We start from the raw sequence: 26,627 nt of genomic DNA, 5'->3' as shown, positions 1-26,627 counted from the left end.
AAAGCTATAGTACATAAAAGTCAAATTGCACTTGACTTTTTTCAATTTTTTTTCTGAGGTTCCAAAAAGAGACTTCTCTGCTATGATCTGGCCTTTTAGATTTGCATATGACAATGAAGGATGGTCTAATTTGGAAGGATCAGCTAATTTGCTTAATCAGACAGGTAAGTTTTTTCCCACTTCATTTATATTTGAGAGGGTTCATCTCAAGAGAAAGAAGTTTGAACACCTGTGGGGTAGCTGAGTCCATTTTTGCGTTAATGCGAGAACCCATGTTTGGTATCTTTCTCCTGAATTGGTGAGCTGTTCCAACACAATCACTTCCATTTAAAATGCATTTGCAAGGGGGGTAATTTGTTTAATGTGTTTTAAAGAGGTTTCTAGTTCAAGAAAATACTTTGCTTGGGATTTAGATTTTTCTTCTCATAATGCTGATGAGTTACTTGTCTATAGATAAATTGTTTGAATAAATGAAATAATGATAAACATCCTTTTAGAAAAAATGCAATGCTTTATAATTTCTCTGAGGGTTCCTGATTTGAAGAGTCCCAGAGAAGAGTGGCTAACTGATCCGGGTAGGGTTTGTCTTTAAAGGTGTGGTGGTGTGCATTCCTTGGGCTCATCTCTCTGTTGGAATAGTGAAGATACAACATGTAATGGCTCTTGTGACCGAACTTCTGTCTGCCCACCCTGAAAGGATCCACCTTCTTAATGGTTTCAGTTGCTGTTTATGTGCTCAGCATGTATGCTAATGATGTAGAAGCAAAAACCTGGGAATCCACTTACAAGTACTCTGAGCTACCATTTCCCCTGCTGACATTGCTTTCACAGTGCTAAGACATTTAAAAGGCAAAAAAATCTTCTGTGTCAAGAGTGGTGCTGGATGGAGTGGTCACAATTCCCTGCAGAAGGGCTGTGGATGAAGTGGGGACTTGATTGCTTTCAGGTGTAGGAGAACACTCCAAGGGGAGCATAATTGCAGCAAGAAGGGAGAACTTGTTGAGACTTGCTACTCTGCTGTTAATCTGTATATGCACAGTATCTCTCATAGCTTTTGAAATGGTCTCACTGGGTCTGTGCAGGCAGTTGTGCTGTGCCGTCTTGTGTCCCTGGTCATGCACCAGGGAGGAGCTAGGGCAAGCACACACTAAGTACATCTTCATTAAAGATTGGGTGGCCTGCAGTGTCCAAAAGTCTGTGTGTGACTTTGTTGACAACATTGTTTTGCCCTGGCTGACTCCTGAAGGGCTTGTGTCCACCCTTGTATAGTCAAAAGGGATATGACAACATTATGTAGTCATTTGTAAATCTCATTCATCGATAACAGTTATAAATTTGGCAATATTTTCTTTTTTCCCTCCCCACCTTTTTAGAAGCAGATTTTATCACTATTATAGAGAGTGATGCCTCGAAGCCATTTATTGGAAACCACGATCCAACAATGTGGTTGGGAGAGAGACTAGGGTATTACACAGATTTTGGTCCAAGCACGAGAGATCACACTTGGGGGTGAGTCATCTTTATATGCACAGTGACAGTAAATAGATGTAAATACACTGCCCAATACCAACTGTACTAGAACATGAGCAAAGAATGGTTGGAATAATAGTCACCATAATCACTTGTTGGAGCCTGTGTTTTAGGAACAGGCTTTGATTCCTCAGCATTACAATGCAATGCACATGGAATTTTCTCTTTTCAGTGTCTGCCCCTGTAAGCTACTTTGGTTTTGCTGGAGTAGAGAGTGGCATCCTGCTCCTTAATGTACAGATTTGGATGTATAGTTCTACATACTCTATCTGATTCCCTTTTCACATTATTTTGGTTTGGGCTATGATAATTTAATATTTCAGACTTAAAAATGTCATAGCAGCTGACACATGTCTGTTTGACCAGATTTTTTGTGTCTGATTTTTACTTTAATGCTTGAACAACTACCAGTTGTATATCTTTCAATATCTTTGCCCTTCGGAAAAATCGTGGCTTATGATGAGGTTTTAAATTTCTTTCAGGGGGATATACAGATCTCTGTGACAGATAGAACTTTCTAGTGATTTTGCAATGGTCATTTAATTATTGCCATATGTGAGAGGAATGTAGTAACTTTCCTCTTGCAGAGTCTGTCTATTTAAGTGAGGCAGAATGGGGCAGAAAAGTCATTCTCTGAAATTTTATTCATTAAATATTTTGAAAACCTGATGCAAAATGTCCAAAAAGAAGCTGAAAAATGAGACATCTCACACTTGCAAGATGTATTTCTCTCTGCTTCTACTTCTAATAAAATACCTTTAAATTTCTAGTTGTATAAAATTCTCTTTAGTCTGAAATATAGATTGTGAAAGGCTCAGTGTAAAAACTCATATATATGGAATGATATGTCATAGTGTAGGAATTAATTTGATAATACATTTTTAGACACGTACTTAAATAGTATTTTAGAGGGAAACCTAAGTTCAGGAAATTCTACTAGAGATGGTTTGTGTTCTGGTCTGATGGTTTGTGTTCAGTGACATTGTTCTGCTCACATTATCTGCTTAGTTCACACCTGTGATGCTCGTGAACTACAAAATGTAACTTTTTGCCTCTTTCATTTAGAATTATGGTGCTGTCAAAGTATCCAATTGTAAAATCGACCCATCACCTCCTTCCATCTCCAGAGGGAGAGATTGCACCTGCCATCTCCCTGACTGTGAACTTCACAGGGAAACTGATTGATTTTGTTGTCGCCCACTTTGGAAATGAAGAGTTGGTATTTTATTTGTTGTTGCATATATCGGCCAGAGTCGTGTAATGTGATTTGTGAACTTCTGTGATTTCTTTTGTACCTGCTAAAATATGCTTCGGTAATACTGGGTCTAGCAAGGCACACTTGAGGAAATACTATGACATATCTACATGTTTAAAATTTTGAAGCACTTTTAAACAGGACAAACATGTCATGCAAAACTCAGAGCTGAGCCTACTATCTAAATTACTGAAGACTTAAAGATATATCCCTGCATAGTCAAAACAAATGATAAGGCTACAGATGCATCTCAGTGCAGGATTGCATCCTTCAGACTTCATGCATGTGGAATAAATCTATTATATTCCACAATGAGTGCAGATAGTTGCATTTACAGATAGATAGCATTGAGAAAAAATATATTTATTAAAAGAAAAAGTAGTAAATCTGAAACTTTCAAAACAGAACAATGTTGCAACAGCAATAAAAATGTCCATCACTGTCCTGATGGTATGCAAGTGGAAATATGAAGTCAGATCTTGGATTTAGAAAGCTAAATAACTCAAATATGTGATGCAAGAGAATAAAGTATATATTTCAGTTCTTGAAAACAACATTTGGATTATTTGTGTGTAATGAATATTAATAAGAGATAGTTTGGTGAATGCTCCATGTAGTTATATTTTCTGTAATATCAAGTATATTTGTGGCCATATAGTAGGATTTGGAATTTTTTTAAAAAATGGTTGTAATTCACAGAGAGGCAAATTTATGGAGAGGGTGCAGAATAAAATAACACAAAGAAGCTGCCCAGAAAACAGTGGGAATTCTCCTTACCCCATTTCCTTCCCCAGTGTAGAAGTTGTGCTCCAAACCTGCAAATTGTTCATAAATTTCTGATTAACTAAACAACTATATAGTTGTGAGAAGTTGCTCCCAATTTGAACTCTAGAAAGGAATTTCATTCTGTGCCTCGCACAGACTTGCCTGTCTGAGAAACTGTTTGTCAGAGTAGATGAAAATAGCACTGTGGTCCCCCTCTCAGAGGGAGATGAGATAAAGATGAAGGAGAAAATATGAGGAGACTTATGGGAAATGAGTGCAAATTAGATGTGTTTTTCAGGTGAATGAATTTGTAATTAAATGTTGCACACAAGTGCTTGTTTTTAATCTTTTTTTTCTTGTGCTGCTTAGGATGCCGTAGACTGTAGAATACTGGATGACTAGGGATGTTTTTAAATGCTGTTTTTAAAATGTGGGAATATAACCATGTCTGTGTCATTTAAAAGTTCCCATCTTCTGGAGAGGTGTAATTGTGAAAGGAGCAGCTAATTGAGCAGGCAATTTCACATATACCTAGGTCAGGCTTCTATTTAAATCTTTGGGGTTTTTTCGTCTTCTATCTGTGTGCTCTTTTTCCCTAATGCATTTGCTTCAGTCGAAAGTGTCACTGTTTAGAAAGCATAAGCACACTAAAATGCTACAAATCAGCTCCCTGTCTCAATGGTATTTAGCCCAATATAGAAGTCAATGTGATTTACACAACTGTTTACAATTATAAATGTGAAGAATCATAGAGAACTGTCTTTGCATTATTTTATGACAAATCCAAGGGCAAGGAATGGGGTTCAATGCAGTATTTTACCAGGCTCCACTTAGGCTGTCACTTCTGGTCATGTTGGAACTGTTGTGCAAATTTTGTCACACATGCAGAATTCCTGCCAAATATAATTAAGTAATGTTAATGGGATGACGTAGCTCAAGTCATATTTCATAAATTATGTGAACCAGACTTTATATTTACCATGATATGTCCATCATAAAATTTTGTTAGTGTGTGAGCTCTTTATTACACATGACACTGTGCAAAGTTAAATTTTAAGTGCAAGCAGGGACAAAATGTCAGATAACCAAAGCACATACGTTCACGTCTCCAAGAGATGAGATCAGTATTGAAAATGAAACAGAAATAGAAAATGTCGTTCTTGTAATGGTTAGAAAGAGAACCCTAATTACATCTACCATGATCATGTGCCTTTTAACAAATGTAGTGATAACTTAAAATCACTGTGCTTGCTGTAAACTTTTATACTAATACTGAGCAATAAAAATGGTACCAGATTCATTTGTGGTTTACTATGTCATAGCACAAAGATTAAGATCTAAAATACATATGTATTCAAGTCTTTCCTATTTCTTTCAGAGAGGACTTGGACAGAAAACTCCAGGCAATAGCTGTTTCAAAACTACTGAAGATTAGCTCAAAGCAAGTTGTCTTTCTAGGATACATCACTTCAGCTCCTGGATCCAGAGATTATACTGAATTAATAGAAAATGGAAATGTCCAGGTAATGTAAAAATAATGCATCTTTAGAGATAATATATATTGGAAACAGCTTAATGTTTCAAATTGATAACTTAAAAATAGACATTGAAAAAAATACATGCACATGTCCAAATAAAGAATGAGAGGCAATGGACAGCAGTTGCCACAAGAGAGATGTCAGTTAGAAGGAAAAAAAGTCAGTCAGGGTTGTCAAGCACTAGAACAGGGGCCAAGTGAACTTGTGAAATCTCCATCCATGGACATATTTAAAAGTTAGCTGGGTAAGGCCCTGAGCAATCTGCTTGAAGTTACTTTGACCATGGGGCTAGGAATAGGTGACCTCCAGACATCCCTTTCAACCCCTAGTTATGTGATTCTTTTGTTTTAAACCTGAGTTCTGTATTTGGTTTTCTGTCAGATGTCAAAAAGTTATGCAATTTATCTAAAAGTGTGGTTTTATTCTTCCTACCTTATTACAATGTTTTAGGCAAAATGTTTTTCTCAGCAGGTTTACACTTTGGTCCTATTGCTCATTTAAAGCCTACCCAAGGGAAAACTTGCCTTATTTGTTTGACTTCTTTTTTCCCTTTTACTTCTAGGATATTGACAATACAGATCATGACAGATGGTGTAGCTATATTATGTATCGTGGAGTAATAAGGTACGCTAAAGTGGATCATTTATTCATTAGTTTAAATAAATTCATTAGTTTAAATCTTTATGGCAATCAGTTTCATATTCTTCTGCAGGGGACTGTAGAAAACTCTTATATCCCTAAACAATTTTGTATAGACAGATCTATCATGAAGTAATGTGAAACGTTGATGTCAGGTTGAATTGGTGTATTTCTGAATACAGTTTGCAAAGACAGCATTACAGGTTTCATCCTATGTAAAGTCTTCAGATCTAGTCTGCTTTGGTAATGCAAAACTACATTTTTCCAAGACTGGCTTTGCAGCTCCTTCAAAAATCTGAAGGCTAAGCCCTAATTTGTATGTGACACAGAATCTGGACATCTTGAACTACCATTGCAGGGTTTCTTGAAGCAAAATGCTCATCTAATCCAGCCAAACTGTATAATAGATTTAGTGGAAACTTTAACTGTGTAAGGCTATATTGAAGCACTTTGTCGGGACTTATGCACCAAATTGCTTGAAATAATTTTCTGGGTGATGTATGTATCAGAATGGAGTTAAACTTATTCTGAATAAACTATGCAAATTCTGCAGTGTTCACAGGAGTAAAACCTGTAAGCTTGATAGCTGTTTTAACAGTACTGAGTAAAACAAACAAACAAAAAAGGTAACAAAAATCCCATTTGCAGTTTTAATTTTTCTCATTATTCATTGCATTGATGCTTGAGTTTCTTTCTTGAATATTTAAATCTCTTCAGTGAAAAAACGTGGTGAGGTTATATTCTAAAGCTGTAATTTTAAAAATAAGCTTCTAGGTGTAGGACCTATTTTCATTGTCAAACACTTACGTTTTTTTCAGTTTTTATACTTGTGACATTGTGTTAGGATTGTGTCTATGGAGCACTTTCAGTTTTTTGAAGATGAGATTCACAGAAACTGAAAATTGTGCTGATCAGTTAAAGAATAACGCTTGAAAAAAAAAGACACATGCATTAAGAATGTGATGGAATTGCCTTGAGTTTTTTCCTCTAACTCTTCCCATATTTGATAGGCTGGGTTATGCTCGTATATCTCATGCTGGTTTAAGTGATTCAGAAGTCCAGATGGCCAAATTTAGAATCCCAGATCATGCGGATAGTTATGTTGACAATGACAGAATTGTCACTGATCCCAGCCAAGTTCCTGAGGACATCCATTTCAATCCCAGGTCAGTGTTCTCCTAAGAAGTTGAGGGGATGGTGTATGTGACATCTTGTAAAAGAGAAGTCTAGGAACAAAGTTGTTCTTAAACTGGGCGGCACTGATCAGTACCAATCCGAGCAGATTGGGAGGCAAGAATTTTTGATTTGTAGTTCAATTTTTTTCTTATTGAATTGGCATGTACCTTGGGAAAATCAGTCTGCTGTGTCGTAGTATATATTGAAAGTAATGCTAATTTAGGCAATTAATTTCTGAGATTGCTTGATAGGGGTATTTGCCAAGTGGTGTGGTGACTCATTTTATAGATCATGAAAGATCTCCAATGTTACTTAGCACTTCAGAGGATAGAGGTCTTAATACACTGTTACTTAGAACACAAAGTACAATATATACATTAAACACTCTTCGCATAAGCATTTTAAAACATGTCAACTGGAGCAAAGGTTAAAAAGAATGCCTGAGGCAGTTTATTACATGTGTTGAGAAATAAAAAGGACTAGTTTTCATGTAACAAATTTGTTTATTTCTAGAATGCTGTCATTTTTGCACTGGTATTGCATAAGGAATCAAATATGGAGGAAGCTATTTAGTATAATATTAATATCGGTGGAAGAGTCATGAAGTTTGAGATTGTCTCTCTGTGGCAACATCTATTTCCAGCAGTGCCATATTTACTACTCGTAATATGCATAATACAGAATATGTTGCTTTTTTCTATACATCTAACAGTTGAGCTTACTCACCTTTTATTCACCACTCAGTCACTGGCTCCCTGTCTAAATGGGAGTTTGCCAAGATGTTTCCACATGATGAAACTTGCCTAATGTTAGGGTTCATATTGAGATTTTTCTTAGTTGATTTCAGCACAGAATCTTGTCCTAATTATTTTTATGTCTACTTAGAAGCAGAAAAGGGATTTCCTGTAGAATAAGTTTAACTTTTTCCAATTAGCTCTAGTTCTTTAGAAATACAATGGCGCTGCTCTTAAATGTTATTTAGCACTGATATTTTGAATGAATACTCCATTTTACTTTTCCAAATCTATCTGCCATAGTAATTAGTTATCAAATCTTTCATATTTAAATATGGCATGAAAAATAGCCAGTTTCATCATAATTTTTAGAAGCAAGATGTGCAACATTAACAACAAGGTTGACTATTTTGATACTATGGGGGTTTAAATTATATCTCCACTGAAGTCAGAACTAAAAATTTAAAGAGCACAGGATTTAAGTAGATAAATGTATCACTCACCTTTGTCAGCTCGAGTTCCAATTATAGACTGTCTAGGGCATTATTGCAATCAGCATAATTAAATGTCTCCACTATACTCAAGGACGTCTAGTTAGAAAGGGTATATAAATTATAATTTATGTTTAAGTAGGATTGGGCCCTGTTTCTGAAATAAACTATCTAGAACATTCAGAAGTAGTGTAGTAACTGTATGACTTAATTGCATGGGTTAAATTATGTTGTAATGGTTTCGCTTTGTTGGATATTTTTCTTTAGGTTTGGATCTTATAAAGATGGACATAATTATGAGCATATTCATCACTTTCATATGAGCACTCCCAAATATTTTAAGCGGACAAATTAAAGTGGGAAAATAACACAGTTGGGACAAGCAAGAAAGGTTTGCTGCTTGAAACTGAAGTGGCGGCCAAAAATACTGTTGTTTAAGGATGAGCAATTCCCATGCTGCCTAGCACTGTGAATGTCTGTCTAATAGTTGATGATGCTTTTCTTTAATGAGTTGCCATCCCTGTGAGAGATAGAAGACACATGAGTTTTGATAAACTGGTGTCTACCTGGGCCAGGTACCTGCTTTGTATGCAGCAAAACAGGAGTGGGAACTTGCTTTGGCAATAACTTCTTCAACTTTTATGAAGGTATGCTAGATTGTGCTGTTTCAGAGTTGAATGTGTTTATGCACCTTTTTTAGCGTTCAGATATGACTGCTTTCCTCTCCTGGGAGGTCACTGGAACAATCACGGGCAAGGAATATCGGCAGACTTCCACACTTTTTTGATGACTGAGGCAAAGGAAAATAATGTGGTAGTGTAGATAACCTGTTGATATTTGCTGCATTTTTTAGTCTTGCTGCTGTTGCAATATATAGCTTGGCCTTAGGTTTTTCAAAATAGGAATAGAACAATTTTTTAATTGGGAGATATGCTCTAAGTATGTATTTAAAGTGTGTGTATTTTTTACTTTCTCAAACAGTATTTACATCTACTGCTATTCTACATTTTATTCTTATATGAATTTTAATAGAACAATTTGCAGGTGATTGATGTTCATAATACTGGAGAAAATGTGGTGATTTTTACAGACTTCATTTTTTAACTGGGTATTAGGCACTGCAATGCTTTTACAAAGGGAAGAGTCAAGTACCTATGAGTAGTTATTTCTATGAGACACTTACATGAACACACTGCCAAGAATTAAAAACAATTGTTCTCAACATAACAAGGTTTCTGAGAAAGGAGAAGGGTTGGTTGTAAAATTTATTTAAAATGAGCTGTAGTAAAGCAAACAAATAAAAACCTGTTCCTTGGCTAGCATTACACATTAGTAGGACTAAATAGAAGTTGGACTTTTTTGACTTAGGCAGTGAATTCCCTTTTATTTAATACATGTATAAACATAGTGTTGTCTCTTTGCAATGTCTTTTACACTTAACTCCTGATCCTTCAGTATACGTGCAGAGCTTCCCTTAAACAATGAGGGCGTCTTCAGTGTTGTCCATAGAAAGTTTCCTGCTTGTGAGAAACATGTTAGATGATTTAAGTGAGCCACTCAACTTGGAAACCACATTTGTGATGTTGGTGTTTAGTACTGTGTATCTTTCCAGTGCTACCTAAGCATATTGTAAATGAAAGGAATAGGATGTGTTCCAGGAAAGAGGGTGGATGTTTTTCTTCCCTCTAATTCTTCACCATGGAGAACAGCTTCAATGTACTCAATTTCATTGTTTCTCTGTGTAAGCAAATACAGGGTGTGTTTTTACCCAGGGTTTCTTGTTCTATGGAGTCAGGTAATTGTTGCCATCACCAAGCTTGTCACTTTATTCTGATTATCTATCATTTTGCTCCCTTGATTTTAAGACTGTGTTTCTGAGAGTTAAACTGCTCATCGATTTTTGTGAACAGAGGTTATTTGAAAGGCATTTAAAAATTGTGTTGGTTATGTATTCACTGTCTCAGGGGGTATTAGAAAGCCTGACTTTGTTAGTTATAATTAACCAGCCATTATGGAGCTAATTTCCCACCTAGAGGTGCTATGTTTGTCTTTACAAGCCCTCTGAACTTGTTTTTTCTGTGACTCTCCAGCAGGACAGGATAAATTAGGTTTTGGTGTGATGGGAGTGACTTTCTTGCACTTTCAGCAGTTTTCTTGCAAACAGCAGTAGCCCTTGTCTCTCCTTTCTCCCAGCCTGCAACAGCAGCTGCCACCACCACCAACGCTGCACGGTGGCTCCAAGCATCCTCACTTCTTTGCCTGCTCTCATTACCAGCTCTGATGCACGCCCAGCCACAGCTTTTTCTTTCCACAGCCTGTAGAAAATATAACATTATCTTGCCACATTAATTAACATTCTTCACAGGTTAACTCTGCAAATACCTTGTAATGTGAGCAGTTTATTAATGTGAAACGAAAGAAATTATATTCATAAATATAAAAAGATCCAACCCCCATTATATTTTTAACAATTAAAACCCAGGATCATTATTTTTCAAGAATTCAGATAGCAAAGTGTGACTTGTGTAACAGATCAGATTTATGTCATCACTGTGTGTAATCTTCAAAGTCTATGAGCATACTTGGATGGATTTTCACAGGATTTTGAAGTGTTCACTCCATTGGAAAGGTTCATGTGGACAGTGACAAAATCTAAACTCTGAATATTCTCTTCTTCTGAGTAGCTGGTGCAATTTAGTGTTAGTTTATCCATATCTCATATTGCTTAATATCAGGAAACACTGTGTGCAAGTGTATTTGTAGTAAGCATTTGTTGACATTTGCATTATTTTACCAGAATGACTAAGAAAAACCATGACCACACACTTTGCATACTGCTTCTACTACTGTGATTAGAACTGGGAAGCTTAAACTAAACTTTATTGTCCTTAAATCTGCACACTGATCTAATCTGTAGAATCTGACAGGTTTAGAAAAATGTGCAGTGTGTCTCTAATAAACAATCACTATGTTTCGAACCATGAAAGAAATGTGCTAGAACAGGTCCTGCTGCAGGGGTGTGTGACTAATCTTGCTGTTTTCCAATCATACTCTCTTCATCTCCGCTTTCACAGGATAGTATATTATGAAAGAAAAACTTTGTGGATATCTTCATGCATTCAAAGATGGAATGAAAAAAATAAAATGTATAGAATACACACTATTTTCTATAAGTTTAAAAATTTTCTCATGGTAAAAGGTCTAGATTACAGATGTCTAACCTCTAAATAATATGTATTCTGTGTATATTAATATGTATTCTTATCTATCTAAACAATATGTACTCCTAATCCCATACTCTGACACTCTGTGCAGGTCAGTTGAAGTTTCTAGGAATGTGCAGGGAGAGACAACAGTACATCAGGAGCCTACCAGTGTGTATCTCAGAATAAAAAAGGACTCTAGGTAACATGTGTAAGAACAGCTTCTGAGAGTAATTGTACTGGATTCTTCAGCAGGGTGGAGACTCAAATCTCCTCTCACATATAAATATTCCTGCTTTGGACCTTGGCTTAGGCATTTCAATGTGTATTGTAAGCTTAGCTTCAGGAGCAGTGGCTTAGGGATTGTCACAGAGCACTCTGAAACCTGGCAGCTGCAGTTCAAATCTCTTGAGCTAAAAACCACCTGAAATTGTTATTTCCCATTTTCAAAAACAGTGTCCCAGCTATAAACTGGGTTAAAGTTGGACACACCCTTTGGTTTTGTACTGGAGTTATGTTACTGAAACAAGTTGTTGCAGTTTAAGTGTTCAGGTAACCAGTTCCCACCTGTCTCACTGAAACAGAACACTGAGAATGCTCAGGGTCCTCTGCTGACAGTGAAGGAGCTTCATGGCGCAGAGGGAGGTGCTGCTTGTTTTGATGAACCTCTAGTGTTCAGGCAGAAATTCTGAGCTGTTCTCTTAAGCCCAGCTGTTCAGAGTTGCCTAATATTGAATGAAGAGAAATTAAAGTTTCAAACTGAAGCTGAAAAAGACCCTATAAATCAAATGTACAGTTTTAAATATCAGCTATCAACAGCCCGGAAATGTTCGGGGTTTTTTTCTCATACATGTAAAATGACATTTGTTTGCAGGATGTTACAAAAGAACTTTTGGGGCTGTGGAGCAAATGTAAGAGAACAGACCTTTTCACTTCAACAGGGAGCCTGGTACGAGTCCATGGGACAGGGCGACTGAAAAGAGTTGAACTGTTTAATGAGAAGTGGTTTGAAACGCAGTTGACATAATACGCAGCTGCTCCTTTCAGCCACTTGAGGTCCTCTTTTATCCCTGATTAGTACTGCTCTGCTGAGACCCTGCAGAAGTAACTCAAATTTAGGTATTTCATTGTCATTCAGGTGAAAAATCTTTTCAGAAGTGTTACTTAAAGCTGTTTGTGTTCACTTGGGTATCAGTTACTTTTTCATATCTACAAATTATTTAGGACTGTGATTGTCTTGTAGACAATCTGTTTATTTTCTTACAATACCCAGTACTGTGTTTTGTTGCTGCTTTTTCTGCTTGCTCAAAGTTCAGCAAATTCTTCTTTGGTAATGTTTTTATTTTCAATACAATTCTTTCCCCCCACCGACGTGTAAAGCACATCATGGCTTGTGATTCTGGTGCCTAAAGTTGATGTTCAAGCATGTTTCTAAGCAAAGCAAGCAAGATGAACAAAGGTGTTTGAGAGATGCAATGGCTTTAGCAATTTGGAATCTGATGTTCTTTAGAAACATCTCAAAGATGCTTCTACATTATGTTTCTGATAGTGAAGAAGGCAAAACTAAGTAAATGGCTTCTCTTTCTCTTGTTAGCCAGTATTTTTCACAGTCTACCATTGGGGTTTTTTAATGTGGTTGCCATTTTAGCTATCAAAAAACCAAACAAACATTAAAAAGTGAACAATGACAGTCCTTTTAAAAAAAAAAGTTTGCAGTTTTAAGTTTGATCTAGCAGTGTGTAAACTGGCATTTACTGCCATTCTCTGCTTCATGGTTTGTTAGTCCTCTGCTGTGTATTGAGCACTTGCACATGTGTGGGAAGTCAGATCAGGATATTCAGCTGGCTGGGAATACAAAAACATTAACAAAACCAAAAGAAGAGTTGAGTGTCTTCTTGTTTTGTTTTGGGATTTTTTGCTTTTGGGAGCACTGGGGACAGTCTTGCTCTTGGATCTACCTTGCTATCTGACTGTCCAAGTGGTTGTACTGTCCCAAAAGAAAGGATGCCAGGAGAGTAGGATTAAGATGATAATGCTGGAACTGCTTAAACTGTCTCTGTCCATGTGGTCATTCCAGCCTGGCTGGATGCCAGGTACCCACCAAACCTGCTCTATCGCTCCCGTCTGCAACTGGCCGGGAGAGAGAAAATGTAATGAAAAGGCTCATGGGTCAAGATAAGAACATGGAGAGATCAGTCACCAGTTACTGTCAGGAACAAGACAGACTTGATGTGGGGAAATTAGTTGAACTTATTACCAATCAAAATCAGAGCAGAATAATGAGAAAAAACAGATCTTGAAAAATCTTGAGTAAAATAAATCATAAAAGCACCTTCCCCCCACCCCTCCCTCCTTCCCAGGCTTAACTTTATTCCCATTCTCTACCTCCCTCCTGCCCAGCAGCTCATGGAGACAGGGGATGGGAGTTAGGGACAGTTCATCACATGTTTCTGCTGCTAGAGAAGAGTCCTTCCCCTGCTTCAGCGTAGGGACCCTCCCAGGGGGACAGTCCTCTGTGACCTTCTCCAGTGTGAGTCCTTCCCATGGGCTACACTTCTTCACAAATTGCACCAGTGTGGATCTCTTCCGTGGGGTGCAGTCCTTTAGAAATGGGGCACTCCTGTGTGACTTCCCCACAAGCAAACCTGCTCCAGTGTGGCTCCTCTCTCCATGCCAGGACGCTGCTCCAGAATGGGTTCCCCATGGTGTCACAGCCTCCTTTGGATGCATCCACCTGCTCTGGCACAGGTCTCCTCCACAGGCTGCAGGGTGATCCCTGCAATCCTTGGACCTCTGTGGGCTGCAAGGGGACAGCCTGGCTCACCATGGGTTTCACCAGGGCTGCAGGGGAATCTCTGCTCCAGTGCCTGGAGCATTTTCTCACCTGCCTCCACTCACCTTGGTCTCTGCAGAGTTGTTCTTCTCACATATTCTCAATCCTCTCTTCTGTGGCAGTAATTACCTCTGTGTAATAACTTTTTTTCTCTTTCTTAAACATGGTATCCCAGAACCATTACTACCATTGCTGATAGGCTTGGTATTGACCAGGTCCATCCTGGAGCTGTCTGGCATTGGCTCTGTCAGACATGGGAAGAGCTTCTGGCAGCTTCTCACAGAGGCCACCCCTGTAGCCCCTGTGCTACGGGAACCTTGCCATGCAAACAGTACGAGCTTGATCAGCCATGACCTGATTCGTCTGCTCTCCATAAGATGAAATATTTCTGCATTTTGTAAACTCAGGTTTCAGAAAGGAAATACAGGCCTGATTTTGTAACATCTGCCAGCCTGGAGACCTGTATAGTGGTTTACAGCTAGTGGTAACAACGGGGAATTATTTATACCCTATTGGGGTTGGAATGAAGGTGCATGCTGTAATGGGCCTTGTTCTTGTGGGGCAGGCCTTTTCTGCTGAAGCATACATGCCCTGCAGTGGCAGAAGCAGAAAGCAAAGTCTCTTTTGTGTTTCCCTATGGATTTCTTTGCAGATCTAACTTTTAAGTGTCAGGGATTATACTTGTGTATTGAAATATTTAAAAATACACTGAACTTTTTCATGTCGAATCTATTTGCATTATACTTAAGAATAAAAGTAGCTATAGAAGCTGCAGTCTAAGGAACTACTTTTAAAGCCAAAGAGTATCTTTCATTTTAGACTAATATGAATGGGTAAAAAAATACCCATTCTGCCTTCAGGGCACAGGTTTTCCTGTGCCACCTTTCTTTAGATCTGTATCAATTTACAACTATGTAAGGCATGGAAGGAGATTTCTGTTTGAATACTTTCTTATTCTGAACTAGCAGCCTGTGTGCTTTTTATGGTTAATATGAACAAACAGACACCCCTAAAGGGATTGTTCCTCTCAATCCAGAATTAGATCAGAAGAATTGCAACTCAGTGGTGCCCCTATTGGGTATAAGAGCTTGGGATGACATGCACAGATGTGAATGTCTGGCATGTGGGATGTTAGAACTACCCAGGAAGAGAAATCAAGCTTCCACTGCTTTGTAATTATTATTTTTGTGGAGGTGGTAGGATAAAATTGCTAAGGTAGAGAAAAGATGGTGCAAATGAGAAAATCATTGAGATAGAGGCAGGAAGTTCAATAAAAAAAATTTAAAGAATTGGTGAACAAGTTAGAATTTCAAATAACAGGGTCTTTTATTGCTCTGACATGGATTTCAGTCCATGACTTTGGAAGAGAGGATTCATTTTCTTACAGACTCCTCTTCTCTGTAAACAGGCAATTGAAAACATAAGATGTGGCTCAGAAAAATAAATCGTCTGCACTTCCTCCTTCTGCCTGGTCCACTAGAGTAAGGCAAGGTCATTAAAAAAGAAAAACAACCAAACACAAAAACCCAAACAGGGCTGTGATTAGTTAATTCAGGACTGTATGCTAATGCATTGCTCCAAAGGCACAGTTACCTTAAATCTGGCACTACTTTAGTTTTGTAGTCCTTGAGCGTATTTTAACTTAACCTCTTAGAGGAAGGGTTCTTTTTCATTACGAAATTCTGTCCTAACAGTCCTGCACTGCGCACAGACGTTGCTTTAGCAGCTTCTTCTCTCCCAGTGGTGCCAGGCCCGGGGTTTATTCCTGGGCGGACGGGGATGCTGAGCTCGCATGCCAAGCAGGAATGACCTGCCAGGCGTCCTCCTCCTCCTGCTCAGGGACGGCGAGTGCTCTGTGCGAGGAGCAGGGACAGGAGGGCGGCTTCGTGTGCTCGATCCCTGGATCGGGAACAGTCCCCGCGGGCAGCGAGCCAGTCCCCTCGTCCCGCACGGAGCAGCTCCGGGCCCCAGCTCTCCCCAACGCCCACCCCGCTGCTGCGCTAACAAGGGCCTGACGCTCGTGTGCGTCCGGCCGCTGTTGGCAGCCTGCCATTGTCTCTCCTTGGGAAGCGGGAGCTGGGCGGGCGAAGGGAATCTCTGCCCAGCAGCGGTTGCTGCGCCCGCACCGCGCCGGGACCGGGACCGGGACCGGGAGCGGGACCGGGACCGGGACCGGGAGCGGGAGCGCGGGCGGCGCGTGCCCCGGCGGCCCCGCCCCCATCCCGCTCACCCAATCGCGTCGGGGCGTGGGCGCGGCCGTTGGCCCCCGTAGCCAATCAGCGCCGCGAGTGACACAAAGTGATGCTCTTTGCACGCGCTTTAAAGGCCGGGAAAAACTGACAGCGGCAAAGGCCAATCAGAGCGGAGAAGGCGGGGTCAGCCCAGGCCCAGGCCCAATGGCAGGGCGGGAGGGCGGGGCGGAGCGGACAGGGAGAGAGTGGCAGGAGCTTCAGCCAGTAGAAAGGTGGGATGGGCGGCTCCGCCCTGCAGGCCGGGCCAATGGGCGCGGGGGTGGGTGGGGCGGAGGTGTTCGTGCCCGGGCTCTGGATCGGGCGCGGGGCAGGAGCCGGGCCGGGCCGGCAGCGTGTGCGGCGCCGCTCGAAAATGCACTCGGATGCTGCCGCTGTCAGTGAGTAGCGCCGCGCCCGCCGCCCGCGCGGCCCGCACGGCCGGAAGAACCGCCTGACTGGGGGCGGCTGCTCTTGACCCTAACCCGTGAGGCTCCTCCAAGCGCCGCCGGTGCCAGTGCCGGTGCCGCGGCAGGGCCCGGGCCCGCGGGTGCGGGAGCGGCGCGGAGAGCGGCGGTGTATGTGCGCCTGGCTACGGCGGCCCCCCGGGACGGGGAGAGCGCCGCGGCCCTCGGCGCACCGTCCTGGGAAGCGGGGGCTGCTCGCGCGGGGGCGGCGGCGGGGGCGGTCGGGAGGAGCCGCACCGGAGCGGGCCGGGGGCGCTCGGAGCGTGTGACGCAGTTTGCCCGACCCGGTCGGCGAGCGGTTGAGGCCGCGGCCGGCCCTCGTGGCGGGCCGAGAGGCCGCCGGGGCTGCCGCGGCTCGGGCGGCTCGGGCTGTGGGGCCGCGTGTGAGTGGGGAGGCGGGCGGGGGTGAGTTCCGCGGGTCCTGTCGGGCTGGTGCGGGAGAACCGCGCTGTGCGGGCACCGGGGCCGCGGCGCATGGCGGGAGGTGGAGTCCCCGAGCCGCGGCCCGCGCCGTCGGGGTGGCCAGCGGACTACAACTCCCGGCGGGCCGTGCGGCCCCCGCCGGACCCCCGCCGCTCACCCCGCGCGGATCGGACGCCGTGCGGGGCCGCAGCCGCGACTTTATCTCCAGCGGCATTCCCGGCCCCGGAGCCGCCCGCAGCCCCCGCACATCCTCGTGGCCGAAGGGTGACCGGGACTTGTGCCCTGGGCCGGGGAGGCCAGTCTGCCATCCCGAGCCCAAAGCTGTCTGGGCAATGCGATGTCCCTGTGACATCGCCCAGGAACGCGTTCTCAGCTGTGCGAGGAGTTGCAGCTCTGAGATGCTTTATTACTGTGCAACTTGCTTGTGGGGAAGATAATGAAAACTGAAGCTTTGATCATATGTTAATGAATGTTGGTCTGACTTGGACAAAGTCCTGAAAGCAATTATGGAAAGAAATGGTGCATAAGGCCTGAATTTTTCTTGAATCCTCCCATGTCTCTCAAAATGAGATTGGACGGGCAACCTGGTAAAGGCTCTAACTCACAAGGTTATGTCATTTTCTCAGTGCTTTATTTTACCTTTATATTTAGGGATTGTTACATATTGGTGGTTAAGTCTGCCATTAAGGCACAAATAACTGCCTTATGTTGGAAATGGAAGGATAATTATTCCAGAAGGTGCCGTCTGTTCAGTGTCTTTTGTCATGTGCCCTGTCCAGAAAAAGATTCAGATCTTGTTATACACGTGTAAGGTGCAGTGGCAAATATTCCAGTCTTCCCTTGTGCAGGATGTTAAGATTGGTAACTGCATTGGTGGTGGAGCAAGAGTTGGACTTGATGATCTCAGAGGCCTTTTCTAACCCAGCTGATTCTATGACTGTGTAGTGATTGTGAAAATTTTTAAATGTGAGCTATTCTGCAGGAAATAGGAAGAGTTCTGTTTCTCAGCCTTCGGCTTTTACTGTCTTCTCATTAAAAATGTGCCTTGGAGTGATTGAATCTTACACCTCAGTACTTTTTTTATTTTTTGGCAGTTCATAGGCTTGTTTATGTGTTATTTTAAATAGGAATGTTCTTCTAAATTAGCCAAATTCATTATCTGCAGTTTCATAGTGATTGGTTTTTCTCAGCATTGATATAAATGCTTGAAGCAAGGAGCATTCATAGCATATCTTTACACATACAAAAGCTGCATCTTGATGGAACATATATTGTGAGCCACCTTTTTGATCCTTCTTAGATTCCTGTATGTTCTTAGGATATAAACTCCATCAATACGTTTTTCCTCAGTCTCAGTTTTACTTTCTGAGATTGAATACACACTTTTCACATTATATGAGGGACATCAGCTTTCATTTTTTCCATTGAAAATGTTTGCTTGAAAGTTTCTTGCAGCTCCAGTAACGATAATTGCAAATGTCTTCTCTCTACAAGGTCATGCAATAAGTTGAGTCAGGCAGGTAAAGTCTTCCTCTCAATGCTTCACTTCATCGTGTTTTATCAGGATGACATCTCATTTGTGTAATTGCAGCACTTCATGTAAATTTATTTTTGTCTGAGTACTTTATGTGCTAAATTTAAGTGAATTATTAATCCTGCATTTTCTTTACTTTCCCTCCTCCCCCACTTGCTTTGCAGATATTGAAAACAAAGACTTTGGGCTTTTTCAAAGCATTATTTCCTAGTTTTGTTTGTGTCTTCAAGCAGAAGAAGAAAATTTGCTTAATTTGTGTGTCCTGTGCCTGCCAAAAAGCATGGCACTAGGAAGTACAGTACATCCAGTGAAAGTGTCCAGCTCTTGTATCCAATTTAAGTATTGGAGCATTCAATAGTGTGGTTATTTCTTCTGCAGTAGGTAAGACTACTAATGAGGGCATGAAGCAGAACCCTTAATTTAAATGTGCCAGTATTTTTGTCATACTGTCCAGTTAATTTATTTTGTTTAAAATCATAGTTCTGAGGTTAAACAGAATTTTTACTTCTGACTCCTAAAGCCACTTTGTTCAGTGGCTTATGTACATATATGGTTGTGTATGTACAGGTAGTTGTGTGTGTATATATAAAAATACATCGTTAGCTACAAGGCTTTGGCTTGCCCTGGGAGCTGCCTGGTGTGCCACCCTTGGTGCAGGTGTATGGGACTCCTTCAGCTGGAGCTGCTCATTACTTCTCATTAGCTGCAGATTACTGCTTCCCTTGCTCTGCTGGATTGTAGGAGCGCTCTAATCCACTCAGTCAGGTGTACCTGGGGTAGCTCTTGCCACTTTTACTGAAGTTGTCCAAACTGACAGGGTTGATTTTTTGCCTGAGGTGGGTTAGGGAATGTGCCCATGGCCTGTGCTGCTGGCAGGGCTGTGGGGTCAGCAACTTTTGGCAGAGAGGAAGAAGCAAGCAGGTGGAGCAATAATGCTTTTGACTGGAATAGCTGTTCCTAGGCCCTTGCAGATCCATCGTGATGTAAAGCAGATCTGCAGGGTGCTGGATACTCTTGTAGTGTGCAGGGTTGTATTTCTGCTGAATTAGCCAGAGCACAAGTTTTTATTAGCTTTTTGCCCTTTCTAGGATGCCAGATGACATCTTGCATGAACTTCGGAGCAGTGCTTACAAACAGCTCTCAGACCAAGGCAGTCAGTGATGCAGAATTAGCTCACTGACTTTTTTTAATTATTTTGGTGGTGGAGTAAAGAGTTAGACTGGGTGAACACTTTTCATCAGCAGAAGCAGATGTTTTACACCAGAAATACGTTCAGTGGTAGCTCTTTGCTATATAGAACAAAACACCCAACCAAAACCACCCCCTCCAAAGCAAACAGGGTATTTTATCCTACATGTTGGTATGGGATCCTACGTGCCTGGCTGTTTGTTTGGTCAGTTTAAGGTAAATGGAAATATATTCAAACTAAGGTAACAGTTACACAACTTGCACTGTTTAAGTTGCTCTGAAATTCTCAATGAACTTTAAACTGCAGCAGTTCTTTTTGTAAACAAGCCTTCAGATTAGAGCACTTTAAAAATACCTAGGTAGAATAAGGATTAGTTCCTGTGGGGAAAAAAGAATTATGCTTTTTCCTGTCTGTGTAACATGCAGTGATCTAAAAAAGCTTTGTTGCAGTAGGCAATTCATTGTATGTGGTATTACCAAATGTTGAATGTGAATGTTTACCTTAAGTGTTTGTTAGTGTGTTTCGTAATTCCAACCACCTTTTGTTGCTTGGGTTTGTTTTTTCTGTAGGTTTACTTTTTTTTTTATTACCAGCTTAAGTCAGTCTGTGTTTTGCTGCAGAATATTCTAGGCTGTTGTGTTTGGAATGTACACAGATTTGGAGCTATGGGTTTGGGTACTGCTGGTGTCAGTAGGAGGAACATCCTGCAGCATCATGTCTTTAGCTTTCATGGCTAGGTCCTGTTGCTTTTCAGGGTAGGTTGGTTTGTCCCATTTAACTGCACGTCCTTGCTTTCCAAGCTGGAATTCACTTCTGTTTTCCTTACTTTCTGAATCATGCCCTTTATTCAGCCACACCAAATCAAGGGAGACCCTGCTTTTCAAGCCTTGTCTTTGCTGCCTTCCCTAACCCCAGTGCTTGCTTGCACCTCACAGACCAGAACAGGGGTCTCTGCTGCAGGCTGCCCCTGCTGTGGGGTGTCACACCTGCTTGAGTGCAGCTACAGACACCCTGCACATGGACTCTTAATCCTGCCCTGCACAGGAATGCAGGGTCAGCTGTGTTGTGATGTTTTTGTCTAAATAAGACAGATGCATATTCTTTTGCTTTCTTGGATTTAGTTATGAATATAGAAATTCTGCTTCCTGAATGAAAGTGTTGAAGGGTTTTACCAAATGTAGGTTTCAGATCTGAACTTCCAAGGTCATTAATCAGCTTATAATTAATCAATATAAATTGTCTTGCTGTTAGGACAATTCTGTAAGTAAACTGCAGAACATGCAATGGTGTATTTCATAGAAAATTAAATTATTTTTTTGAATTAGTAAAATTTATTTAAAGCTAACTAAGACAACAGTACTTTGAAATATTGCTTCCAGTATTACTACAGGTTTTTTCAAGTTGTATTATTTGAAACCAAGGGAAGCAATTAAATAGAAGTAAAAGCATAATGACTCCATTTTAATTTTTTGGAATGAGTCTCCCCGATATGTGTTTTCTGTCTGTTTTTTTCTGAGAATATTGCAGTAATCTTAGCAGTAATAGGAATTACTAACACATTACTAGTTCACTTCCATTTCTACTTAAATTTTAATATTGTATCTATAGCATTTATATGTTGAGTTTTTTTGGTTTTTGTTGAGAGGGTGTAGAGTATTTTTTCTCCAGTTTGTTATGGAAATAAGCCCAGCTACCTGTTGTTTCTTTTGCCTCTCTCTAACTCTCAAGTTCACAGTTTAAACCTTTATTTCTAAGTTTAAAAGTTATTTTTAAACTCTTTTTTTTTTTTACTTTTAAATTGTGTGTGATTGTGACTAGTTGATTAACCCAGCCTTTAACACTTAATGTTAAGTGTTAATGACAAACTGCAGGCAAGGTTTAGATTCCATGAAACCAGGCTGGCTCTGGCATTTCTTTTTTTTCCTGGGTTCTGGATTTACAGTTATTTTATTCAGGTGGTTTTTTATGGCCGTTACGTTCAGAACTATTGCAAAGTATTTAATACCATTTGGAATTTGCATTGCTTCAGTCCTCACTGAAGATAAGCAAACATCTGCATGAAAAATAATTTAAGCAACAAAATATATGCCCTTGTTTAACATACACCTCTTAAAGTCATGTCAAACATTCCAGGACTTTTTCTTTCAGTATTCACAAAGCAAGCAGGTTTCCTTCTTCTGATTTGAGGTCAGTAAACTGTGTGGTACTTTAGAATCTTAGACTGGCTTGAGTTGAAAGCAACCTCAAAGATCTTGTAGTTCCAATCCCCCTACCATGGACAGGGACATCTTCCACAGACCAGTTTGCTCAAAACCCTATCCAGCCTGGTCTTGAACACTTCAAGGTATGGGGCATCCACAGCTTATTTGGGCAACCTGTTCCAGTGCCTTTCCACCCTCACAGTGAAGAATTTCTTCCTAATGTGTAATCTAAACCTGTTCTTGCTTTGAAGCCATTGCCCCTTGTCCTGTCACTACATAGTCTTCTGAACAGCCCCTCTCCAGTTTTCTTGTAAGCCCCCTTAAATCACTGGAAGGTTGCTGTAAGATCTCGCTGGAGCCTTTTCTTCTCCAGGCTGAACAGCTCCAGCTCTCAGCCTGTCCTCATAGGAGAGGTATTCCATCCATCCAGTTTGCTTTTTCTGGACTTGCTCCAACAGGTCCGTGTCTTTCCTGTGCTGAGGATCCCAGAGTTTCTGTAGGAAAAAAATAGAAGTATTTTCAGAGCAATTCCTGTGCTTTGAAACTCTTGTATTCAGATGAAAAATAACTTAACACGTGATGGGTTTCTTCATGTAGAGCTCATACAACAGCTGCTGAGTGTGCAGTTTCATCGCTGTATCCCTGTTCTCACAGTGGGCTTGGACGGACAGTTGGGTTGATCGAACACATTTTGCTGCTGCCACAAGAAACTGTTTTGCTCCCAGTTTGGGAGACCTTTACCGTTTCTTGCTTTAACTCATGCTCTGCCTATCTGGTATTGCAGCTCTGTGGTGACCTGATTTAGACCATGAGTCTTGCAGGGGTTTTTTTGTTTATTTATTTTGTGGATATGATTCCAGGGGTAGTGATCTGACTGAGTGCACCAGGCAGGGACAGCTTGGAGGCTGCACAAGCCTGTGTGGAAGTTCAGGATGTGGAGCGGAGAGTGTTCTGAAGGACACAGTTCCAGCCAGCTGTCACTTGCTCGCCATGTTAACGCTTGTCCCTTTGCTAATTTCCAAGATAGTGTTTTTTGGGCAGTTTGGGAAGTATTATTTTTGAGGTTCTGTTTTTTAAAAAACATTTTTTTTCCAAATAGGCCTTTTCACAGTAGCGTGGGATACTTTGCTTATCTTCCCTTGCAATACAAATAAAGCAAACATGCCCTCAGCTGTAATTTAACTTCCTTTATTTAACGGGTGCTGCTTGTATTTACTTTTATAACTGTGTAAGAAACCTGGTTTCGGTTTTGGATAATATCTCCACCTTTCACAAGCTGCCCCTGTTGAAGAGAGAAAACTGGACTCTGGTCCTCTGTATTCATATGGTGTGTGGTGTGATGCTCATTGTATGAGAACAGTAAAATATAATTTTGTAACCCTCTAAGTCCATCACGATTACATAACCTATTTTTGAAGTGGCAGCTTAAAATTGTCAGGATATTTCCAGTGGGTGCATGAAACACACTGGCATGAATTATGTGTTTTGAAGTGCCTGGGAATGTATTGTTTCAAAGGTGATACCTAATATATGTAGTCCTAATTTTAAAATATTTTTCTTTTGTTTTTAAGAGTACTATCTAAAATTATTCTTAACCTTAGGTTAGAATAAATAAATAAAATACTTGTTCAATGTTCTCAGCTTGTTACCTCCAGATATAACTGGTTTCTCTGAAGACTAAAGTTCTTTGTAGATTTGAGGCTGAGCAACAAGGGGAACTTTAAAATTCATGTTCCAGAAAGCTTAGTCTGGTATGACAGTTAACAAGACAAATCTGATCTTTTAATCTTGCCCTCCTCAGAATGGCTTTTATGTTCCCTGTCATCCCTGTTTGTCCTTTTCTCCCCCACCCCCCCATTTTTGTCCTCATTGCTTTATGTTGAATTAAAGGTTGACTAAGAAACCTGGGGTTGATTTTTTTGCAGAATGGTTCTGTGTAGTATTGCTTGACTAGCAAAAATGGAATTTACTGAGCACTTAATGCAGGAAAAATTCTTGAACCCTGTTAAAGGTTCAAGAACTTCCTGTTATATCTGGGTAAGAGTATCTGGATTGTCTTTGACTTGGTATAGATAAGTATAGTCTGTGTTGGGTCCAGTCCTGTTTAACATCTTTATTGATGATTTAGATGAGGGGATTGAGTCCATCATCAGCAAATTTGCTGATGACACCAAGTTGGGAGGGAGTGTCAACCTGCTGGAAGGCAGGAGGGCTCTGCAGAGGCATCTGGATAGACTTGAGAGATGGGCTGATTCCAATGGGATGAAGTTCAACAAGGCCAAGTGCCGGGTCCTGCACTTTGGCCACAACAACCCCCTGCAGCGCTACAGGCTGGGCACAGAGTGGCTGGAGAGCAGCCAGGCAGAAAGGGACCTTGGAGTACTAATTGACAGGAAGCTCAACATGAGTCAACAGTGTGCCCAGGTGGCCAAGAAGGCCAATGGGATCCTGTCCTGTATCAAAAATAGCATGGCCAGCAGGACCAGGGAAGTGATCCTTCCCCTGTACTCTGCATTGGTGAGGCCACACCTTGAGTACTGTGTTCAGTTCTGGGCTCCTCAGTTCAGAAAGGATATTGAGGTGCTGGAGCAAGTCCAGAGAAGAGCAACAAGGCTGGTGAAGGGACTGGAGCACAAGCCCTGTGGGGAGAGGCTGAGAGAGCTGGGGTTGTTTAGCTTGGAGAAGAGGAGGCTCAGAGGTGACCTCATCACTGTCTATAACTACCTGAAGGGAAGTTATAGCCAGATGGGGCCTGGTCTCTTCTCCCAGGCACTCAGCAATAGGACAAGGGGGCACGGGCTTAAGCTCTGCCAGGGGAAATTTAAGTTGGATATCAGAAAAAAATTCTTTACAGAGAGAGTAATCAGGCATTGGAATGGGCTGCCCAGAGAGGTGGTGGATTCACCATCCCTAGAGATTTTTAAACTGAGATTGTACGTCGCACTGAGTGCCATGATCTAGTAAATGAACTAGAGTTGGACCAAGGGTTGGACTTGATGATCTCGGAGGTCTTTTCCAACCCAATCGATTCTGTGATTCTATGATTCTATAGCTAAAATTGGAAATTCATCTTTGGTACTTCTGACTTAGAGCAATTGTAATGCTGCGGTGATGGACTGGGGAGACAACACATTAAGAAATAGGTAGCAAAGGATACTCTGGCTAACACGTTGAATGAAATGTATGATTCCTAAAGGTATCTTCTGAAATTGTTTTTAATTCACCATGGCAAGAGCATTCCATAGTGATTTTCACTTGTTAACTTCATAGCAGTGTGGCTCACTGTCTTGGCAATCTGATATTTAACGATGACTTTTGTTTATCTGGGTCATCTTAAGTGTATTTTGAGAGTATTCCTTTGAAATGTTCTGGATGAAAGTATGGGAATTATGGTTTTGACCTTCTTGCATCCGCTGCTGGCCAAAGCCAAAGTAAATGTCTCACTGTAGAAATCCTTTGATGCATTAACTGGGTGGTGATGGGGCACATACAGGATTTCACAAACCAAAGAAGTTTGCTGAAATACTTTGCTTGTCATATAGAACGTGTCTCTAATTAGAGGGGTTTCGGGTATGAGTTTGGGCTTAAGCTCTGCCAGGGCAAATTTAAGTTGGATATCAGAAAAAAATTCTTTCCAGAGAGAGTAATCAGGCATTGGAATGGGCTGCCCAGAGAGGTGGTGGATTCACCATCCTTTGAGGTTTTTAAACTGCGATTGGATGTGGCACTGAGTGCCATGATCTGGTAAAGGGACTGGAGTTGGACCAAGGGTTGAACTTGATGATCTTAAAGGTCTTTTCCAACCCAATCAATTCTATGATTCTAGTGGGGTAGCTAATTTAGTTTATATGGGAATACTGTGTAATACTTGGCTGTATTTAATCCTTGTCAGCTGGTTTGTGTTCAGCTTCTGGGATTCTTGTTGGTTTCTCTGCTCTCTGGCAGGATCACAGCTGATCTTCTGTAAATTACTTATTTTCCAGTTTTGTCCTTGACACATTTCTAGTAAAAACAGGGAATTCAAAAGAATAGAGAAAAATTAGTTTGTTGCTCTTTTGCAACTGAAGCAAACTCAAGTGTTTTATATTTGGAACATGGAAGCAAAGCGAACATCTATGATGTGGCTTCTTCCATGAAGTGTCAGAATATTTTATTTTCAGCTATATTGGCTCTCTGCTGTGCTGTGACCTTTGGTTTGTTATACAAAACCCACGTTTTGACTGTGTAAGTGTATCCCAGACACTTAGATTTGCAGGGAAATTAGTGTGTGTTAATAAAATTATATTTTTTAAAAAATAGGATTTTTGGTAATGATTGTAGAATGTTAAGTGGTACTTAGCTTAGTTTTGGAATAGACAGAACAGAAGGACTGGGTGATGTGGAAGTTATAGTGATTCCCAGTGTAAAGGGAAAAAATTGTA

General features: G+C 41.0%; 2 protein-coding genes across 5 annotated transcripts in view; both read left to right on the top strand.

Moving 5' to 3' along the window:
- The window catches only part of CWH43 (cell wall biogenesis 43 C-terminal homolog), a 28,482-nt gene extending 15,269 nt beyond the window's left edge, over nt 1–13,213 (top strand). The window contains exons 10-16 of the mRNA XM_071556508.1: nt 59–164; nt 1,374–1,509; nt 2,596–2,745; nt 4,929–5,073; nt 5,651–5,712; nt 6,738–6,893; nt 8,396–13,213. Of these exons, the coding sequence (XP_071412609.1) occupies nt 59–164; nt 1,374–1,509; nt 2,596–2,745; nt 4,929–5,073; nt 5,651–5,712; nt 6,738–6,893; nt 8,396–8,483 (843 nt within the window). The 3' untranslated portion in view covers nt 8,484–13,213. The remainder of the gene's footprint in view (nt 1–58; nt 165–1,373; nt 1,510–2,595; nt 2,746–4,928; nt 5,074–5,650; nt 5,713–6,737; nt 6,894–8,395) is intronic.
- Nucleotides 13,214–16,675: 3,462 nt separating this feature from the next.
- Nucleotides 16,676–26,627, top strand: part of DCUN1D4 (defective in cullin neddylation 1 domain containing 4) — a 48,819-nt gene continuing 38,867 nt past the window's right edge. For 2 of the 4 annotated variants that reach the window (XM_071556505.1, XM_071556502.1), the window contains exon 1: nt 17,803–17,890. In XM_071556505.1, coding sequence (XP_071412606.1) covers nt 17,836–17,890 — 55 coding nt within the window. In that variant the 5' untranslated portion in view covers nt 17,803–17,835. Of the gene's footprint in view, nt 16,794–17,802; nt 17,891–26,627 lie in introns of those variants that run through there. The other 2 variants (XM_071556503.1, XM_071556507.1) reach the window with 2 other exon arrangements.

The sequence above is a fragment of the Pithys albifrons genome, chromosome 5, assembly GCF_047495875.1.
Source record: "Pithys albifrons albifrons isolate INPA30051 chromosome 5, PitAlb_v1, whole genome shotgun sequence".
NCBI lineage: Eukaryota > Metazoa > Chordata > Aves > Passeriformes > Thamnophilidae > Pithys > Pithys albifrons.
Note: the sequence above shows the minus strand (reverse complement) of the source record. Positions and strands in the feature narration are given on the sequence as shown.